Source organism: Lissotriton helveticus, chromosome 7 (assembly GCF_964261635.1).
Source record: "Lissotriton helveticus chromosome 7, aLisHel1.1, whole genome shotgun sequence".
Taxonomy (NCBI): Eukaryota; Metazoa; Chordata; class Amphibia; order Caudata; family Salamandridae; genus Lissotriton; species Lissotriton helveticus.
Window position 1 is genome coordinate 673349636 of NC_136068.1, and position 22425 is coordinate 673372060.

General features: G+C 49.2%; 1 protein-coding gene across 1 annotated transcript in view; it reads right to left on the reverse strand.

Annotated features, from left to right (window-relative positions):
• The window catches only part of PPARGC1B (PPARG coactivator 1 beta), a 146441-nt gene that overhangs the window by 52037 nt on the left and 71979 nt on the right, over positions 1 to 22425 (reverse strand). The window contains exon 2 of the mRNA XM_078652969.1: positions 1717 to 1890. Coding sequence (XP_078509095.1) covers positions 1717 to 1890 — 174 coding nt within the window. The remainder of the gene's footprint in view (positions 1 to 1716; positions 1891 to 22425) is intronic.

Consider the following 22425-nt stretch of genomic DNA (forward strand, 5'->3'; position numbering starts at 1 on the left):
TGTACGGTCTCTTTGAGACATGCTGTATTCAGGTATGGACTTTAAGCTCCGCCCATTTCGCCCATCTTTTTAATGGGCTCCTATTACTGTCTTTTGTAAATGATGGCTTTTGATTTGTGAATAGGCTTAGTAGTCCCTCCTTATTACCTCCCCTCTTCTGTTGTTACCTCCCATGAAGACAGCCCCTTCTTACATGTGTCCGTACTCGCTAGGTTTCATTAATAGTTAGTTAGCACTATTTCGTTAATTAATGTCTTGCTGAAGCAGGCACAACATGCTGTCCAGCTTTTGCAAGCCCTGTTAGGATATTTTTTGAGAAAAAGAATCAAACATTGTCATTTGCAATTACAATAGCTCTAAATTTAACTAATGCCAGACCTATTGCATTGCAAATGCTTGTTTTCCTTTGTGAAATAAGCAAAAAAAGAGGTGTCATATGGTTTCAAAAAACACATGAGGGAACGACACAAAAAATTGAAAAACGGACACATTTAGGACATTTTTTAGAAAGGCCCTCACTCACCACCTGGTGATGACATGCTTCACCATTGGGCCCCACTGAAGAGGCCGAATGCCTCTTCAGTGTGCTTCGACACCAGATCTACTGCGGAGCAGGATATGTGAGTTTAAGGCGTGCAGTGAAAGGAATAAACTAAATAGTGGTGAGGGGATTAAAAAATGTCTTTACTGTATCAGGAAATGATTTATTAAGAGATCACTTAGGACATATTATTAAAATTAAGTGTAGGAAGGTAGTCCACAAATTAATTGTGTGGTTATTTCCTTAGTCAGTCAACATGTTTCTGCCTCTGAAACGGTGTAAATTTACCAGGCATTCGTCATACGTGTACGTGTGAAAAAACGCTACCATCCCCCTCCTGTGACCCATGGTGTACCCCTATTACACCATAAAAGTGCAGAAACCTTAATGAAGGAAGCCTCCTAAACCAGGAGTTAATAGGAAGACATTTTATCCTCCTATTTTTCGCACATTTTTCACTTATTTTTTTCACACGTACACGTCCCGTGGTAAGGGTGGGCCTTAGCCTGCCCATACCGCCAGGGTTTAGTACACCGATATATAGTCCTGACGAATGCCTGGTAAATTTACACCGTTTCAGAGGCAGAAACATGTTGACTGACTAAGGAAATAACCACACAATTAATTTGTGTACTACCTTCCTACACTTAATTTTAATAATATGTCCTAAGTGATCTCTTAATAAATCATTTCCTGATACACTAAAGACATTTTTTAATCCCCTCACCACTATTTAGTTTATTCCTTTCACTGCACGCCTTAAACTCACATATCCTGCTCCGCAGTAGATCTGGCGTCGAAGCACACTGAAGAGGCATTCGGCCTCTTCAGTGGGGCCCAATGATGAAGCATGTCATCACCAGGTGGTGAGTGAGGGCCTTCCTAAAAAACGTCCTAAATGTGGCAGTTTTTTCAATTTTTTGTGTCGCTCCCTCATGTGTTTTTTGAAACCATATGACACCTCTTTTTTTGCTTATTTAACATAACCGGGGAATAAGAGTGTCTCAAAGTACTCCCTACCTCTCCTATTGTTGATATATGTTTTCCTTTGTGGCCTATCGTTTGAAATCGGTGAATGAACTCAATTTTTAGGCAGCATTTGAGAGAAGTGACCACGGTTGGCGGGGCTGGGGCCTTCTGAACTCACAATGCGGCTGCGTCACAACTGCCCGTACCTTGAAGAGATCAGACTCGTCGGTGCTGTACAGGCTGGACTTGTTGCTCGGCGGTGCGCTGCCCCACGGAAGCTCGTCAAAGTAGCTGGAGGAGTCGAAGTCGCCTGCATCTAGCTGCGAGAGGTCTAACTCGGAGAAATCCAATGAGAGGGCCTCCTCGCCGGGCACCTGATTCTGCAAAAAAGCAAACGGCAGGGCATTATGAAAGGCAATGGGGTAGGTTAAATCAGCGCGAAAATTTCAACAGTGCAACAACAGAACAAGACACATTCAAAGTGGATAATGTCACAGCTATGCATGTGATAAACAGGAGCATGGTTGGGCTGGCACAGAACATAGGCCCAGGCAACACAATAAAAGTGGCTCCCATTAGCAAATCAGATAGCTCAAAAAAAGGACCACGTTCCGCAAATCGACAGCTCTGAACTTTCAAGCACACATTGTAAAGGCCTTTTGCAAATCAAGGCTGACAGCATGCATTTGTGCATGCTGTTGGCCATGTTTGCAATAATGTTACGGAAAACAACAGTAAAACTACACAGCAGACCATAGATCAGCACACAAACTACAAAATACCAGCGCCTCACACACTAACCTGTCAGACTTGCCGCTTGGCACTGCCCAACTGCCCTAAATGGCCAGTTCGACTCTGACAAGGTGGCAGGCAAATGGCTTCTGGTCCACAACGGACCTAAGTCAATGTTATGTTGTTGAATACCTTAAAAGAAAAAGAGGGACAGAGATGCAACCAGAACATGCAGAGAAGGCGGGCAACCTCTGGTCCTCACAGTGCGAGCAGTAGAGAACCAACACCAAAGCACACGCAGCCTCCACTGTAGGTGAGAGAGGGGTCTGACAAGGGTCTTTCTGAGTGTGTAGAATCAAAGGACATAGTTGTTCCATCCAGCTGTTTTTTCAGTTTTTATCGTTCTTCTATATTTTTTGTGTATGTCCAAATAACCTTTAATAAAAAGGGACCACCTATACTTCAACCCTTGTGTGCCCTGGAGAGAACTAGGCTAAGGCTGAGAGTGGGTTTGGTGGGCAAAATGACCACCATACATTTTTTCTTGAAGGGGCACTCCCCTCAACTCTTACAGTAGGTGCACTGGCTGCTGTGAAATTAGTGGGGGTTTTTTGAAGGGCGGAGGCTGAAAGCACTGCAGTACCACAGAGGTATATATGCCCAGCTAACTGCATGTAAAGTCTAGTTAAGCCATGTTACAAGCCCTTTCACACTCACTCTAAATGTGTGGGATAGCACAATGTGGGTTTAAGTGGACGCCAAGCAAGATGCTGGTGCATCTGATAAGATAGTGGATGCATGCAAAAGAATTGGTAGTTTCCTCACTCTGCTGGAGCTCCTTTCCCCTCTAGGTTTCTACTGAGTGTCAGGTTACACAAACTGAGGGAGAACCCATTGTGAAACTCATATGCACCCCATTTCTAGCTCTCAAGTCTAGGGGTATACACAAACCCTCCTCCAAAATAGCCGGGAAAGCAGGTATAAAACTACCTACGAAGATGTGTTTTTCACCTGTATGGCTTGGGGATGGAATACACATTGGATCGGAACAACAAAAAAAAAACAAGTGAGGTAGAAAGCCTGCAAACATGCATTTCAACTTCACCCACTAAAATCTTTAAATATCACAAGCCATCTGATTTTTAGAAAGATGCTAGTCAACTGCAACTAGCTACTTTCTGCCACCATTTGACCGATATCTGTCTGAGAACAGCTCCCATGATTTCCAAGGAGAGTAAAGAATCTGCGAAGAGCCCATTGAAGTTCCCTAGAGGCCAGTCTTCAGACAGCAGTCGCGGCTGCAGCAATGGTCAAGTGCAGATGAGCCCACTTCCAGAAATGGAGGTCCTGCCTAGCTTGCTTGCGCCTGCAGTGACATTTTTAATAATGTGGAGATCCCCTTCCAATACCCCCGCTAACACCTGGCTTCAGTCTGGCGTGGCAGATTCAAAGACCCCCCTCCACTCTTGAGAAGGAGCATCGGAAGAGCGTCCTCAGCCACAAAGGTCTCTTCAACCAGCACTAGGCTTCGAGAGCCAGTCTGAAGACTCAAACTGGAAGGTACATATTGAACATTAGCCCATTTGTGGCTGGAACCGCATCAAACAACCAACCTCCTCAAGAAGGTCTTTCTGTGAAGTCAGACCACTGGCCCACAGGGAATAGTAGTAACCGTATTAGATCTATATATCTTATATGCAATTTATGGTACATAGGAAGATGTAAGAGCAAAGGTTCCACTGTTCAAGTCTCAGCTTCAGTGTTATGTCCAGGCATAAAAATACAGGATATTTAAACGACCAGGTACAGTCCTCTGCCACCTTGTAACCTACATCTCACGATGTCGGAGAAAATCATCTAACAAAGGCACATTCCGTGCCCTACTGACAGCACTCCAACACAAACGTATTCAGACTCTGTCTGGTCTGCGAAGGAAACTATGCAACCTATTGGAAGGTCATTCCTTGGGCTATGAAAAGCATCGTCATGCCACATGGAAAGCAAATTATGAGCTATTTAGGTGTCAATTAGCCTCTACCATCTAGAATAAACGTGTCCACCTGAAGACTCCTCGTGTTGAGTATTTGCTGCATTTCTCAAGGCCATGTCCAAATACTTTGATGGATTTTTGAGGACTCAATTTCAGACAGGGAAGACCAAGTCAGCCTATTAAAGTAATACTAGTTTTAGTACATAATTCAAAGTACATAACTGAAAATAGAGGCAAGGAGGGGATATAAGCGGCGAATCAAATGGCTTAAAAGGACGCACGTACTACAGGAGGTCCAGCCGCGGTACGTTCAGGTAACAGCAGTGGGGCGGATAAGGGGCATTTCAAGTGACGATGCAGAGAGGACATTTTGTATTTATTTAATTTCCCCTCTGCATCGTCCCTCGAAATCCCTCCTTACCCAGCCCCACCGCTGTTACCTGCACAGACTGCGGCTGATGAGGTCACATATTCACTGAAATAGGGAAAAGGTTGATCGAATGGGAGTTGAGCTGCGCTTGTAGTCTTATACACTCAACCTCATCTAGCTATGCCAGGTGCTGCATTTGCACTCCTGCCACCTTCGCAACCCACTCCTTTCTGCTCTCCACCTCCCTCTGAAAGTCAAGGACTCCAGCTGCAGTCTCAGAGATATATCCAGCCTCCAAGGGTGCAGCCGTATAATTGTGCTGCATCATTTAGACAGCGCATCAGATCCCTGCCGCAGGTCACAAAGTGATCCAATTTGCATCTGGTTCCAGGGTTCCTTATCAAAAGAGCATTATTTAACAGGGTGTTGGCTGTGGCGTGCCCTACATGCGAGATGTTGCAAGAGACCCCTGAGGTCAGGATGCATCCTCTAAACATGGTATGATGGATGTGCAGCAGAAACATGTGAGACTGACTGTGTGGTACCAATACTTACAATAAAACTGATGAACTTCTTACTCTTGATATGCCGGACCCGGGTGTATCCCTTACAAAAGCATCTATTGTCAGATTTGGTTGGTTACAACATATCACATTTCGCTTTGCCTTGCAGCATTTCTAGCCATTATACTACTAGTTCTGCCTATTTTTTCCAATTGCTCCAACTTCTCTTTTTCTTTTTGTTACACAAACCTTTAAACTGGGTTTAGTTTCATAATGGAACAGAAGAACAAACCAAACACTAAATTCTGCAAAAATGCGACTAACATAAAAAAAATATATTTTTAATTGCGACATTTCCAAGATCTGACTCCACCTCCTTTGAACTCCACCCAATAACCTATAAAACTGGACACGGTGCGCGATGCGATAACCCTGTCTTTAGTCTGTGACACTGCTACACGGTTTGTGCTCGCACCATGCCACAGTCGAGCAAAATGAGCTCTATGTACCCTCGGCATAAAGTCAGGCCGTGGCGTCCACTTCAATCTACCTGCCCCAGAGAGGCACCAGGCCCAGGCGGCCTGCTGTAAGAAGGATAAGCCGGGGTGCCCCCACACCAGCTGTTCAAAGGTCTTAAGAGATCTCTACCCGGGGTACCACAGCCAGGTCAACCGTGGATTATCCCGTGGTTGTCTGTAATTACAGTGGAAACAGGAGGCTTTTAACACGCATAAGGTACAAACAGACCTGCAGGACACTTAATAAAGTGTCACACTGCTATAGCGCGGGGACCTACAGGCACAGGCAAGCCCTCACCGGCAGCCAAACAAAAACTGAATTTGGAAATTCAGGAACGAACCAAATGCCATAGGAAGCCATTCTAAAACTGTAGACCTGGTAGTCTGGTGTCAACAGTGGACAGGAAATGGCCAGACGGGCCTGGTGGTTCCGGGTAAGGGCTGGGGCTGCTGTCACATCTCAGATTCAATGGCAGCTGCCTCTCACGATATGGCAAGAGTTAAGCTCGTAGCCTTGAACCTTAGCCATGACCGACAGCGAGTGTCAGGCAGCATGTAGGCAGGGTAACCCAGCCCGCCAATTCAGAGATTCTGCCGTCTTCTGACACCACGGGAGCCAAAAGGGCACCTTTTCACCCACTGTGGGAGGAATCCGTGCACAAAACTTCTGCTATGAAGGCCTGGAGAGACGCCCAAAAAGTGGGCACCCCTCTTCATCCCAAGAGTGTGTTATGTCATCTGAATGCAGCATGGGGTCACTATTAACCCCAATGGTAGAGCAAAGGAGCCATAGATCCTAATGCAACCAGGGTAATAGGGCCGTGCACACTTCTTCTTTAATAAAGGCTACCATAATTTGGGTGCCACGCGCCCCGCCCCATGAAACACTGGGCCCGGTGCCACTGCACCTTTTGCACCAGTGACAGCAAAGTTTCTGGTTGCTCGAGCACTCTCGCTGTGCCCCTCCCCCATCCTTCAGGACACCTGCAATATCTTCTCCACCCGCTAGAACTGCAGCATCCCTGGGCCTCCTTGCCTCCTCCTATGCCTCTTGCATTCCCCCCCCCCCCTTCGCCTTTCAAGATCGATGGCTACCCCGTGCAGCATGAAGGCTCTGGGAACATTGCTAAAAATATCCCATCTAATTACGGCGAGCAGCTGCGGCCCTGCAGCGCACTCCGCATTTCCACTGCGCGCGCACCGGGGTCTTGCTGCACTCGAGGTGCCACCTTGCTTCATGCCGCCCAGACGCCGCCTTTCCAGCCCTGGGCTTCGCTATTGGGAATCTTTATCCTCGGGCGTGGCTGTCCAACTGGTTCTGTGTAGCAACCGAGGTCGGGTAATATTGTCAAACGTTAGCCCAACAGGCAGATATGGCGTTCACAAGTTACCATAGAGCTAGAAGACAGCCTTGCCCCCACGATCACAGTGTGAATGGGTCAGCAACTTGGGTCACTGGGAGTTCGAAAGTCCCAAATCACTGACGGTTTCGCATTTAATGTGGGCCCGGTTTGCTTCTGAACACAGAGTAATGGGCTGGGTTCTCTTAACACACCAGCGATTGGATGACCGCCCCACTCCAGGCCATTATACAGTTTCTAGTCCTTGATCTGTGCATGTCAGCAAATGCATTCTGGTCCTTGTAGTCCAAGCTGTGCTTACATGGAACAAATTAAGCTAAAACATCTACTAATGATTTGTTGGTGAAAGGTCCGCTACTAGAAACACTGTCCGTGATGGCATGGAGTGGGGTCACCCTACTAGTGATCAACTTGGTTATAATTATCATTTATGAGGTCTATGAGAGACCTTAAATGGTCCAGGGAAAATGCTAATCAGTTAGAGGTGCCATTACAGGGCATCAGCCGGAGGAGTGTGGTGAGGGCAACTGGTGCGAAAAAAAAGTCTCAAATGGCTGTACTATGCTTTCTGACTTTGTGAGAAGCAAAGTCTAGGATGGAGTCCCCGGCTGGTGCTGCTTGAATAACCTCCTGCAAACAGCCAAGCATGGAGTCTGTGAGTGGTGCAAACAAAGGCAAGCATTGGATTCATTGCAGCTTACAACCGAATGCGAGTTGTGGAAATGGGGAGTGTAGGTTTGTTTCGAGTCCCCCATTTTATCCAAAAGAACATACAGCTTAGCCCATTTACAAATGAACACAAAATACTAACTGTTAGACCAAGCGGTTTCAGGCTGGCTGAGATGGATGAAAACCACTATTCATACTGCCCACGAGCACTCACCACATACAGCGTCCTCAGGTCTAAAGAACTCCGCCAAAGTAGCCACCATGCCGTCAGACATTGCAGCGCCGATCTGATGAGGAGCGCCCTATGATGAAGCATGACACCCTAACAGGTGTGTGAGGGCATCATGATCTGAAATTCAGATCTCCCAGCAACAATCACTCTGCCTTGATAGCACCTATTAGTGCATCTGCCCGGTAGAGGAACTACTTCTTTCTTGTGATATATCCGAGACGGATCATAGCCAGTCAGAATCCACCACTCCAAATAGGATGAGTATGATGCACTTGTCCCATAACCTGTGCTCACCCTCTGGTAGCTTTGTAACGAGCAGTCAGGCTTATCCTCAGGGCTAAAGTGTTGGCACAACACCCTCCATCGTAACACACTGCATACGCCACATAAAGACTCACACCGTATTTATAAACACACTTGTCTTTGTATTACACACACACACAAACTGAAATCAAAACGAAAAACACATTGTATATTCAATTTACTGTTATATGCAATTGTCAGACTTCTCTGTTGAAATCAAATTGAAACACATTGTATTTACACTTTACAGTTATATGCAATTGTCAGACTTTCCCATTGGAGAAAGTTCAAATAGTCACCAGTCTCTCACTATGCCTTTTGATATATTTTTTACAGTGTAGTTGTGTTTTTACAGGCTGCAAATCATAGCTCCTGGTGCAGCAGCTAAAGAGGAATCTTCGAGTTAGATGGACTCCCAGCAGGAAAGCAGTCCTTGCTGCTTCCAGGGTCTATTAAATTAATCCCACTGACTAGGGTAACAGCAGTATTTTTTATAGATGTATATAACTGTAAGATTGTGGCAGCAAGCATTATATAATAAAGTGAATTATAAGTCACCATATGTCAAAAATGCATATACATCAAAACTATTTTACTGCTTCCGAGAGCTATACCATTGCATATTCCTGGGCTGTGTGCATTCTTGCTGTATTGTCATGGAACTTTCATAAAGCTACTTTGCTTCTGGCTGGCCACCTTCAAGGGCAGGGTCACCTTGCACTTCTCATTGCAGTGCTGACTCTGTGATGAAGTCTTATGAAGCACATTGCATGTGCGTCCTGTAGACGTCATTGCCCAATGGACTTACTGCCATCTGCGCTTGTGCTGGAACACCAGCGCCCCTCTTATCCTCCAGCTGATGGAAGTACTGACGGCAGACTGTCCCAGGATTCTGCAGTGCAGTGTTTGGTATGTGGCAGGCTCTGAGCTTGAAAAGACCTCGCCAACTCAACAAGGGAACAGCTGTGAAATGAAAATCCAATGCCTCCTACTTGTAACCTATTGTTAAAACTCTGCAGGTTTTCCTATGGGAGGAGGGAAGTCCGCTGCCCTTTCAAATGTGGGAAGAGGTGGAGGAGCTTCTGCAAAATGGAGAGCTCCATATCCTGCATGGAGACCCTGACTGGTGTAAGTGGCCCTGCATTAAGCCCCCAGTGGTCGCTGCATGCATAGTCCTTCTACTGTTTGAAAGTGACAGCTCAAAGTGGAGACCAACCTGGATGAGAAAAGTGTAGACACCACCCAAGAAGGAGGCCATTTTTGAGACACCCCAGGAGGAACGCTTGAAGTGCTCACCCAGCTTAGAAGGCAGGCTACGGTGGCTAGGTTTGAGGATGGATGGCCGAAGGGATGGTCCAAAGCAAAGGCATTGGTGGAAACAGCTGCGGGACGAGTACATAACACAAAATGCGAAGCACTGTGCATAACTCCACACTTAAATTCGATATGGAAAAATCTACTTATGACATTCATTGTAACAACAAAATCACAACTAGCATGTTTCTGCAGATGACCTATATCCATGTATGTTTTGTGTGCTACCTTCTTCATTTCAGATTGAGTGTGTGGACCACACTTTAACCGCTGGCAACAACAGATGTGTAAGATTCAGCACCCCGTATCACTTGGCAACAATTCACTATCAGGACTGGGCTGCGTGTGTGCACATCTTAGTTGTCACTTTTGCGGTTTTGTTAACTTACACACGTAAAATGCTTGCTAGGGCCCACACTCTATGTGTTGTTAGTTGTCTGTCCCTGGTTGTGTGCCTACGGTTTCTGCCTGCCCTTACAGCCTTTCAGTTCAGCAAGCGGTTGAGCTTTGGGACAGTGGGGCTATGCAAGTGCGCGCCCACACATAAACCTAGACTGCTCAAAGCATTCAACTACCACTGTGAACTGCATGCTCCACTAGAGAAGGTGACACTCCCTTACTCAGCCCTCCCTGTTCAGTCATGAGACCAGTGAACTTTATCCCAGTTCCAACTGATCTACATTGCATAACTGCTCTGGGCAGCTGGGGCTCTGCCAAGAGACACCATCTGGAGGGGGGTCAGGAACAGCCACTGCTGCAGGCACCATTTCATCATAGATACAAATGCGAGTACACGCAGCAAAAGCAGGGCATGCCCAAGGGCATCCACTGAGGAGGAAGACAGCCAGGGACGGCTACTCTTAAAAACTCTCCAGTGTCCACAGACAAATATGTTGATATACACACAAGTGCAGTACCAGCGAACCATAATTCACCATGCACACAGACCCACAGAATCAAGAATGTGACATGTAGTCAACAGGCATCCAGACAACAGTTCGGTGATTGAACCACAAGGCCATCAGTAACAGAGGTGGACAGCACTGCTATCGAGCCAGGAGGAAAAACCATCACTTGGGCTCAAGAAAACACAAAAGAGTCACATGGAACCCAGCATTCTCGTTCAAATCACCAAAATTGAGCTATGCAGTCACCAAATGTTAAGATTTGCAGTACACTGGAAAACAAATTACCCAGAGCCCACATCCGACTAACAGGGGAAAAATGATCCAGCATTTGAATACCGCAGTCAAACTACAAACACCTCAACCAACAGTGCCATCAGGAACTGCTGGGTTCACGAGCACCAATTCACACAGCTCCACCAAAGGGCCAAGGTTCCACCAATCACACATGCCAATAGCACCAACATCAAACTACAGACCACTCAGACCCACACTCCAGCCAATGGGCCTCACTAAGACACAGATAGTCAAAAACCCAGACTAACATCCCCACCATCAAGCTTTCGAGGCTACCAAGCACTGAAGCCCAGAGAGACCACCAAGCAGCACAATATAATCTTCAGGTTACTGCACCAACAAGCACAAGGCCATAGAACCACCAACAAGCACTAGACCACAGAACCACCAACAGTAACCAAGAACTCTGAATTGAACGATACACAGGTGGTGTTGGCTTAAGTGAGTTAAGAAGCTGCAAGCAGCATGGCTCTGTCATTTGCCACAACCTTAGTTACCCCATCATGGTGCCCCCCTGCTGGAATGGTTTCAGTTGCATCTACCAACTGCGGGTTGTTGCACCGGGAAGTGCTGTGACGAGACAGGGGCTGCTGCCACATTAACAAGCTCGGTAGGAGGAAGTGGAGTGAAATAGTACACAATGATCCCGTTTTTGGCAGACACAGCTGTATAATGCAATCACATTAAAAAAAAGGCGGCCTTCAACGAGTTTCCCACGGCTCCATGGAGACGGTACAATTTATAGGCCGAAGATGGCTGTATCTGTATTTGGTAAAGCCCCTGCACATTCAGAGTACAGAGGGGGGGTGAGGGGGCACGAAAAAGCAGCCGAAGGCTGCGGGGTGGGCTGGGCATGGTCTCCTTTATACCGCGCGACCCTTCGCGCTATAGCGCTGGGAAGCAGCACAAATGGCAGGATGCTGGCTATATGAGCATGTCTAACATAACCTGATAGAAGACTGGAAGAGCGCAGCCAGGTGGCTGGGTGCCATGCTAGCTCATCCCCATCCAGTGGGATGAGCGCCCTCTAGAGGGGTGTGTGTGTAAAGCGCGGTTTACAAGATACAATCTAGGCGAGAGAATCTCAGCTTTTTATCTTGCCGAGTGGACACAATCACACCACCGGTTTGGATAATAATAAGCGTGTTACACAAAAGTACGCGTTGCTGGAAAGGTCACCGTCTCCGGCATTGTTAGCTCCCTACGGGAAGCTCCCCGAAGCATCAATGTTTCATATCCAGGAAGGGCTAAACATTTCCTCTTGTCCCTACACCACCCCAAATGGAGGAAGGCGTGCATACATCTCGTCTCTTAATATTCGATACCTCCATTGTTTGCCGTCGTCTGTTTAGCCCCAGGAGAGGCCCACCCCCGGGCAAACACTGCCTAATTAAACCCCCTACCTTGCCCCGCCACCTAGGGCCCACACTCTGAGAAAGGGAGCACACAGAGCATTGCCACTGAAAAATCACCCCTTGGGCATGAGGAAGCAAGGCAGTACGCAGAGGCGTGATTCCGACGGACAAAGTGTTGGTGTCCAAAGGGTCTAGTGGGCTGGGACGGAGTCCGACACATGTCGGGGTGACCTTGCTCCATAATTCATCACACACTTGACCCTTCCTTCTCACCACGCTGCATTGTATTATACTGTAGCATTTATGTGGCGTTTAACGCTCCATTGTGGGGAGCAGAATGTTTTCTGAAGGATAGCGCTGTGTCTACAGGGGGGTGCGTTGGTGGAAGGCCGCTGTATTTGTTTTCGTTCTCTTTTGCACAAAAGACCACACTTTCTTTTATCCATCCTGTTACCTGATGCCGGGTCATCTATCTACTCCGCAATCCTTCCATTCATGCCAGTTTTCAGGTAGATGCCTTTTCTCTTTTCCATGTTCCCTGTTCATCCCTGGCTCTTTGCCAACCCCACTACACACACACACACACACACACACCAAGTTCATCAAGGCACCCAGCCTGTGGTGGCTTTTCCCCTTCCATCCAATCATCCGAGGCACCCTTTCTCTCCTCCCTTCTTCCCTGCTCTAGATTCATCACAGTCCCTCTCATAACCACCTGCCATTGCTCACCCTTTACACTGAACGGTAAAATGTGCTCGCACAAGCATTCTTTCTTTTCAAAATTTCCAAAATCGTCATATTCGACTTTTCAGCTTCTACACACTGGTCCGCAGGGGAACTAGGTGAGACATGTCTACCTTTCAAAATTGGCCTGGGCTCCGCCTTGGTCTCCTCGTCGGTATGCCAGTCGCCTTTTGGCGGGGTGCCCTTTCACAACCACGGCCTTCCTGGGAGCGGGGGATGGGTGCATCAGATTTGCATAAACCTTTCCTGGAAAAGGCTCTGCACGAGGGCAAAGCTACCTGATAAGATAGATACTCTTGTAAGAAAGATCCGTGGCAGAGGGCCTGCTGCAAGGAAATGTGTGTAATCTGCCTGTCAAAGGTTAAACTCCTTTGTAGGTGGCGCCTTCCATCCCTTCAAGATCAATAAAAAGTGTGTTATTGACTCACTGACTTGGGTAATGGTAGTACATAAAATTAAAAACAAAGTCTAGTCGTTTGTTGTCTGGATCCAGAAATTGTCCCATATTACTCCAATGATCACTGCTTTCACTGGCACTTATCACCCTTGCCACACTTACAAATAATCTCCAACTACAGGGTCCTCCAATGTTCTAACACAGATTACACTAAACGGAAGCTACACAACACCAACAAGTAAAACCAATTCAAAAGCCTAAGAAACCAGACTGGTTTAGGGCCATGGGTGGCTGATTGTTTCTTGGTACTTAATGGTTCTAATACTGAACTACTTTTCAGGATTACTAAACACTCCTCCAAGTGAGGCAACCACCATAGCACCAGACATAAAGCACAGTAATCAACATGAAGCAAAAAAGAAACTTGCACACCATCATCGATGTATGTGTGGTTAGCACACTGACCCATAATATGCTAAGACATTTGTGCAGCACCACTACCAATGCTTTGGTCTGTGAGTGCTGCCTGGGGGTCTAAAGCAGAACAGGAAGTGAGTAAAGTAGTTTTGGACCACACAATCTGGGAGCGCACTCTACCGGTGGCACTAAGCCATTACCCAACAAAGGTTGAAATTTTAAAGGGGACAAAGGCTAGCTAGTTACTGTTAGCTGATCACAGCTATTTATCTGCTCATAAGTTGATATTTTAGCCTACAGATATCTGGGGTCGAACCATGCAGTCACATATGTAGTATCCAAAGGGGCTTAATGGGAAACCTAGATTTCACAGGGAGCCAACATTTCACACACCCAGCTTTGAAAACTCGACTTGCTTTCCTAAGGCCTGCTGCTCAAGTGATCAGTGCATTCTGGGTCCTTGGAGTTGGGAAATTGTGTGGTCTGTCATGCTCAATGACATACCATCCAGTAAAGCAACGTATTTAGCCTCCTCAAACCGGTCTTCTTTTCTGCCCTTGTGCACCCTGGAAGCTACTATTCCACCAAGAAGCTGTCACTTTGATCACAAAACTTTAATGCGTGCCCTTCAACGGTTCTTCTGCCTGTCCCACAAATACTTCCACTAAAGGATCAGAACATTTCTCAGAAAGACAGGAGGTAGCCTCCTTGCAGTCTATAGACACCACCTGAGGCACAAGCTCCTTGCGGTCACTCACACACCGGCCAAAACCACACTGCCCCACTATCCAGGTAAAACTAAGTCCTCCCTGGTGCTATCTAAGGTGGATTATTGCAATGGTCTACTGCTTAATGCACAGGAGCAAGTTTTGAGCAAATTACAGCTTGTTCAAAACGCGGCTGCTAGGATTCTTATGGGTATACCTAAGTACGCATCTATTTCTCCCATAATTCGCGAGCTTCACTGGTTACCAATAAGAAGCCGGATAAAGTTTGAAGCCATGTGCATTATTCACAAGGCCTTGCACAATGATGGACCTGAATTTTTCAAAAGAGCAATCAAAGTCTATGAACCCAGTCGAACACTACGTTCATCCTCGGCCCATCAGCTTCAAATTCCATGTACAAAAAAGGTTACATGGGGAGATAGACGTTTTGTCGTGGCCGCCTCAAAATTATGGAACCAAGTCCCTCCCCATGTCAAACATCAATCCTCACTACTCTTATTTCGAAAACATCTTAAGACTTGGCTCTTTAATCAGTAAGTTGTCAGTGGAACCCCTGTAATCTGCGTACTCTAGCGCCGAGACACCGTAAGGTATTTGTGCGCTTTAGAAATTTTAAAAATAAATAAATCCATGTGTTTACTCCCACTATCCATGTGTTTACTCTCACACTGACACAAACCACAATCTGCCCCACTATCCAAGCGTTTACTCACACACTGATACAAACCACACTGCCCCACTATCCATGCGTTTACTCACACACTGACACAAACCACTCTGCCCCACTATCCATGCGCTCACTCACACACCGGCACAAACCACACTGCCCCACTATCCATGCGCTCACTCACACACTCATACAAACCACACTGCCCCACTATCCATGTGTTTACTCACACACTGACACAAACCACTCTGCCCCACTATCCATGCGCTCACTCACACACTGACACAAACCACACTGCCCCACTATCCATGTGTTTACTCACACACTGACACAAACCACTCTGCGCCACTATCCATGCGTTCACTCACACACTGACAAACCACATTGCCCCACTATCCATGCGTTCACTCACACAAACCACACTGCCCCATTATCCATGCGTTTACTCACACACTGACACAAACCACTCTGCCCCACTATGCATGCGTTCACAAACACACAGACACAAACCACTCTGCCCCACTATGCATTCGTTCACAAACACACTGACACAAACAACTCTGCCCCACTATCCATGAGTTTACTCACACACTGACACAAACAACACTGCCCCAATATCCATGCGTTTACTCACACACCGGCACAAACCACACTGCCACACTATCCATTAGCTCACTCACACACTGACACAAACCACAATCTGCCCCACTATCCATGGGTTTACTCACACACTGACACAAACCACAATCTGCCCCACTATCCATGCGTTCACTCACACACTGACACAAACCACTCTGCCCCACTATCCATGCGTTTACTCACACACCGTCAAAAAACACTCTGCCCCACTAGCCATGTGTTTACTCACACAAACAACACACTGCCCCACTATCCATGCGTTTACTCACACACTGACATAAACAACACTGCCCCACTATCCATGCGTTTACTCACACACTGACACAAACCACTCTGCCCCACTATCCATGCGTTTACTCACACACCGGCACAAACCACTCAGCCCCACTAGCCATGTGTTTACTCACACAAACAACAACACACTGCCCCACTATCCATGCGTTTACTCACACACAGACACAAACCACAATCTGCCCCACTATCCAAGCGTTTACTCACACACCGGCACAAACCACACTGCCCCACTAATCCATGCGTTTACTCACACAGACACAAACCACAATCTGCCCCACTATCCATGCGTCACTCTTCAGTTCAGTGGTCTCAAATACCAAGGGCGAGGCTAGACGAGCCCGCCTTTAGGGGCCGGCCCCCCGGCCCACGCACCCCCATTCGTAGAGTGTAGCCGGTCGTCCACCCTATGGGAGGCGACCGGGTAGAGGAAGTCCTTCCGGGTGGGGGCGGTGACGCATTTCCGGCGCGGGTGGGGTCAGAGGCCGTGACCTATATAGGTCACCCTCGCAATTCGGTCGGCCTCTTTCCTCGCCTGCGCACGGACCTGCTCGCATCTTCTGCCCCCCCCACCTCTCTTTTACTCTCAGGCTCGGTAGCCTGTTTTATTTAATCTTAAGTATTGCCCGGTCCCTGTGCTGGTAGAGTACCCTGCCCCGTAGTCGCCCCTCACTTCCTTGTGGTTCCGTGAAGTTACGGCGGCTGGTCGTGAAGGCGTGGAGGATTGCGAGCTGGACTGTGCGGGATCGCGGTGAAACAGAGTCGGGCAGCAGCGACCAGTGCGACAGGTGAGGGGGTTGTGGCTCACGAGGCTGCGGGCTTGGGTGGGCTTCGGGGCTCGCCCTTGTTTCTTTGTCTTTCGGTGGGTGTCCCTGGGGCCTGCTCAGGCTGCGGCGTTTTTTGTGTTTTAGGTACTCGCTGAGCTCCGACTCCTCTTGCCTGCCGCCTGGGCGCGAGCTGCAAAGGCGGGAAGGGGTTGGCTGGAGTGGCGCTGCGTGGTGTTTTCGCGAGCGGGGGCGCAATTTTAAATTTTCCCGCGCGCAGACTCTGAGGGCGCCATGCCACCTAAAGGCGTGCACCAGAAACGAAAGGGTAAAGACCCAGAAGTAGCGCAGCTGCTTAAAGCGCTGCTAGCCAAGTTCGATGGAGGCGGGGACAGTAGTGAGGAGGAGGGTGACGGGGAGCTTCCTGAGCCGGAGTCCGAGCCCGAGGTGATCGTTGAGCGCCCGCGTAGGCCGGGTGTCCCCCCTAGGGCCGCTTTCCCCCCCCTGAATAAGAAGCCTAGAGTTCAGAAGCAGGGCGGGCGGGGCAAGAGCAAGAAAGCGGGAGGTCGGGCTAAGACGCAGCCTAAAGTGGTCCCGCTCGAACCTGATGTTTTAATTGTACCGCCCCCTAGGCAGCCGGAATTGCCGCCGGCAGCACCTGGCAACCCCCAGGGCAATCCTGGGACGCCCGCCCCTGTCGCCCCACCAGAGGACAGGACGGGGGCGATTTTGGAAGAGATTCGTGGAGCATTAGCGGCCCTTGCGCCGGTCCCGGTCACTGGGGGGGGTGTGCATCCACCTGAGACAGTAGCACCAGTAGCGCCCACACCTGTGGTCCCATCGGCCCCCCAACCTGCAGCACCGGTGACTCCTCTCCCGGGGGTGCAGCTTCGGGCCCACTTATTGAAATATTGGGGGCACTTAGAGCATTGTCTACGGGTCCTAAGGAGCAGAGAGGTGGGGGGGTGGGGACGGCGCCGGTGGCGGTAGCCCCCCCCTCCACGTCGGGGACACTGGGGGCCGCTGCAGCAGTCGCGCCATGGGCACCAAGTGCATCTGAGGATCCCACCCTTAGCGAGATTAGGGCCCAGCTAGCGTCCCTAGTCAAGGAGCGGGGTGTCATTGGGCAGTTAGGTCAACAGTCCACCGCATCAGGGACGGTCGGTCCCGCGTCTTCAGGAGGTAAGCCTGACGGCCCGAGTGTTTTGTCTGCCAGTGAGCAGAAAGCCGGGGGTGGGCAGGGTTATGTGTTATCTAAACCTGGCCGCTTGGCTACCCATGTGCCACTCGAAACTAAAGAGAAGATCTGGAAAGGGGAATATGTAGATCTGTTTTCCCTCATTCGGCCCAAAAGGTGGGAGGTAGAGTACAAAGATAAAGATGGTAAGGACAGCGCTTCTAAGGATAGGAGGCCGAGGGTAGAGGAGTCCATTACCAACTGGCTTTTTGGTTTTCAGGTTTTCATGACAGTGTTGATCGAAAAGAAGCCAGAGCTGGCGGCATCCCTGGTCTATTATCAGCATAAGATTTTGAAGGCGCACGCAACTCATGGTGGTTCTGCTTGGTTAGACTATGATAGGGACTTTAGATGGGAAAAGGTACAGGATCCTGATATGGGGTGGGACCAGGTTGAGGTCAATGTTTGGCTGGAAAGCGTGAATGGGGGCAAGTCTGGGGGGTTTCAACCAGCTAGGCAGCCCTTTCGGACTTCGCAGGGGGGGGCCGGTGAGAAAAGAGGAAACTGTTGGGCCTTTAACAGGAAGACATGCACTTGGCCCTCAGATAAGTGCAAGTTCAAGCATGTGTGCTCCTATTGTGGGCATCCCTCCCACCCAGAGTTCAAGTGCATTAAAAAATCCAAAGAAAAGGGAGGAGGGGGTAAGGACATCAAGCCCCCGCAGCCTTGAATTGCCCACTCCCGTGGACATTGGGAGACTGATTTATTGGCTGAATCAGTATCCTGACCGGTCAGCAGCCGAGTTATTGTACCTAGGTTTTTCTGAGGGTTTTCGCATCCCAGCGCAGGACGTTCCACCTGTTGACTATTGCAATAATCTACTTTCAGCACGGGCCCAGCCAGCAGTGGTCAAATCCAAAATTGACAAGGAACTGGGGTTGGGGCGGGTAGCGGGCCCTTTTTTTGACTCCTCCCCTGCCTGGTTATGTGTGTTCTCCTTTAGGGGTGGTCCCCAAGAAGGACCCTGGTCAGTTTAGGATGATACATAATCTGTCGGCGCCCAGAGGGGCCTCAGTGAACGATGCAATTGACCCTGCCTTGTGTTCAGTGAATTATGCCTCATTTGATGCCGCTCTACAGAAATTGAGGGACCTGGGCCCAGGAGCCATCATGGCAAAAACAGACATAGAATCTGCCTTTCGCCTTTTGCCAGTGCACCCGGAGGACTATCACCTGTTAGGTTTCCAGTTGAATGGCAAGTTCTATTATGACCGGTGTATGCCTATGGGGTGTGCAGTATCTTGCCGATATTTTGAGACTTTTAGCTCAATGCTTCACTGGCTATTTTCTTATAGGTCTGGCTACAAAGGGGTCGTGCATTACTTGGATGACTTTATGGTGATGGGGCCAGCGGCTTCCGCAGATTGTGATCATGCCTTGGACAGTTGGTGGCCATGTTTCATGAATTCAAGATACCCCTGGCCCCTGGTAAGACGGTTGGCTCGGCGACATGTATGTCATTCTTGGGCACAGAGATTGACTCTGTGGCAGGCGAGTGTAGGTTGCCCCTTGATAAGGTTCAGGCTTTTTCTAGGGCCATTGAGGCGGCATTGTCTTCTACTAAGGTGACTTTACATCAGTTACAGGTACTGGTTGGCCAGCTGAATTTCGCCCTGAGAATCATTCCTATGGGGCGCCCTTTCTCGAGGTCAATTGCAAGAGCTATGGTAGGCCTGTCCCAGAAGCACCACAGGGTGCGCCTCAGGGCGGAGGTGAAAAATGACTTGAAAGTGTGGCTGAGTTTCCTGGCAGACTTTAACGGTTCTGTTATCTGGCCGGCACCGGCGGCGTCTAGCAAGGAGTTGGGATTGTTCACGGATGCGGCTGGGAGCATTGGTTTTGGGGCAATCTTGGGCTCGCGTTGGTGTGGGGCCGAATAGCCACGTGAGTGGCATGAGAGTGGTCTGACTAGGAACGTTGCATTTTTAGAATTGTTCCCGATCTTGGTAGCAGTGAGCATTTGGGCAGAGCACTTCAGGAACAGATGGGTGATCTTTTGGTCTGATAACATGGCTGTGGTGGAAGCTATTAACAGGCAGGGGGCTACGTGTGCACACGTGTTGAGATTGTTGAAGCGGCTGGTGTTGGAGTGTCTGAAATTGAATTTGACGTTCAGGGCTGCACACATTCCGAGCGTTGATAATCACGCTGCTGATGCTTTGTCTCGTTCCAAGTTACAGGTGTTCAGGAAGTTCCACCCGGGAGCGGAGGACGAGATGACAGTGTTTCCCCATCACTGTGGAGGATTGGAGCCCCGCTCTACCGGGGCTGGTAGGTGCCTCACTGAGTGACCGCACTCGGGTTGGGTATCAACAGTGTTTTTTGACTTACAGGTGCCTGGTTCAGGAGGCGGGCAATACAAACTGGTTCTCTGATCAGGCCATGTATTCTTTCTTGCAGCAAATCAGGGATCAGGGCAGGTCTCTCTCTTATGCTAGGGCTCATATTTCAGCAGTGGGGTTCTTTGCTAGATTGGCGGGTTCACACGATCCTGGGTCATCCTTTGTAGTTAAGAAGGCTTTATCAGGTTGGGCTAGGCTGGAGGGGCCCAAGCGGGATTGCAGACGCCCTTTAGATGTGAGGACTTTGGGGGATATCCTGGGGGTATTACCTTTGCTCTGCACCTCAGCATATGAGGGCAGGCTCTTTGCAGCGGTGTTTTCCCTGGCATTTTATGGCGCCTTCCGCCTGGGAGAGATTGTGGGGTCTTCTCGTAGCAATCAGGATGGTGGGATCCAGTTTAGGGACACAAGAATTGAGCACGGTGACCTGGTAGTGATCCTTACGAAATCCAAGACTGACCAGGCGGGTAAGGGGGCGGTGATTCACCTGCACCCCGCTCTGGGAGCCCCGGTATGCCCAGTGGCCTGCATGCAGGAGTACCTAGCCCTGCGCCATAGTGGGGGGGAGACAGCCTTGTTCATCCATGAGAATGGGGAGTGCGTATCGCAGTTTCAATTCAAGGCAGTGTTGCAGAGGGCCTTAACACGTCTGGGTTTGGGGGGCGCGGGTTACTCTTCCCACTCCTTCAGAATAGGGGCAGCAACTTTGGCGGCAGGAGCGGGGTTGTCATCTGTGGCTGTTAAGAAGGTGGGCCGCTGGTCGTCCGATTGTTTCAAGCGTTACATTCGCCCTGAATTACTTTGACAAGCAGTTTTGTCCACGATTTTGCTAACTTTTTCTATTTCCTTTCTGATTAGTATGCCGGGAATGGTGGTGTGGGTGTTGGGTCACTCATTTGTGCGACGGGCGGCTGAACATCTGCGACGGTGCCGTCTGAGGAAGCCATCGAGTTTGGTCGGGGCTGAATTTCTATGGCATGGTGTGGGAGGAATGTGCATTCGGCATCTGCGGCGGCTGGTGGAGGAGATTAAAGAACGCGAGGGACAGAAGTCCCCGGACCTAATCATAATCCATCTGGGCGGCAACGACATGGTGGACCGCGGACGCTTGGCAGTCAAAGAGGCGCTCCTCGCAGAATTTTCTTGGCTGGGTCACACATTCCCACAGGCCAGGATTGCATGGTCATGTATGATTCCGAGGAAATGGTGGGGCAAGGACATCAGGGCTAGAGTTTTGAACGTATCGGTAAGACGTCTGAATGGTGAGTTGGCGAAGTTGTGCTCAGCGAGGGGCCGCTTGCTGCACTTACCCCATAAGATGATTTCTGGCCCAGCGATGTTTCACCAGGATGGAGTACACTTGTCGGACATTGGCATCGACACATGGATTAATGGCATCTGGTCTTTTGTGCTGCATTTACTGGAAGGGGGGAAGGGCGCCGGACCTATGGCCCCTAGTCGCCCTTGTGGCGGAAAAGAGACATTGGAACACTGATCTTGATAGATGGCATAGACGGGAGTCCACCTTTGAGCACTCCCTTAGGCCAGCACTGAGGGGAGAGAGGGTAAGCTCTTCACAGGGGGATGGAGACCACCGGTTGGGGAGGCTAGGGCGACAGATACGAGCCTCCTGGGTCCCTGGTCAACCTGGTGGAGGAGTGGTGGTGCCCTGGAAATGGCGGACAAGGTTACGAGGGCTGGGGACCATCACTCTATGTCGCAGGTGGGTTGCACCTCGCGTGGGCATCGCTTCCTGGGGAGAGCCTAGCCAGAGGGCCCCTTGGTGCTGGGGGGATAATGTCATTCTGTGTGATTATTGAAATGATAATGTACAGTTTTTAATTTGGTGTTCTGATTTACAAGTTTTAATAATTCTAATAATGATACTTCGTCATGTTTATGTTGTGTGAATATTAAACATGGCCGTTTGACACCCACCTAAATCTCAAGTTTAATTATTGGGTGGGTGATGGGAGGGCGTGGAGCATGCTGGGGGATCCGGTCCCTATACCAAGGGCGAGGCTAGACGAGCCCGCCTTTAGGGGCCGGCCCCCCGGCCCACGCACCCCCATTCGTAGAGTGTAGCCGGTCGTCCACCCTATGGGAGGCGACCGGGTAGAGGAAGTCCTTCCGGGTGGGG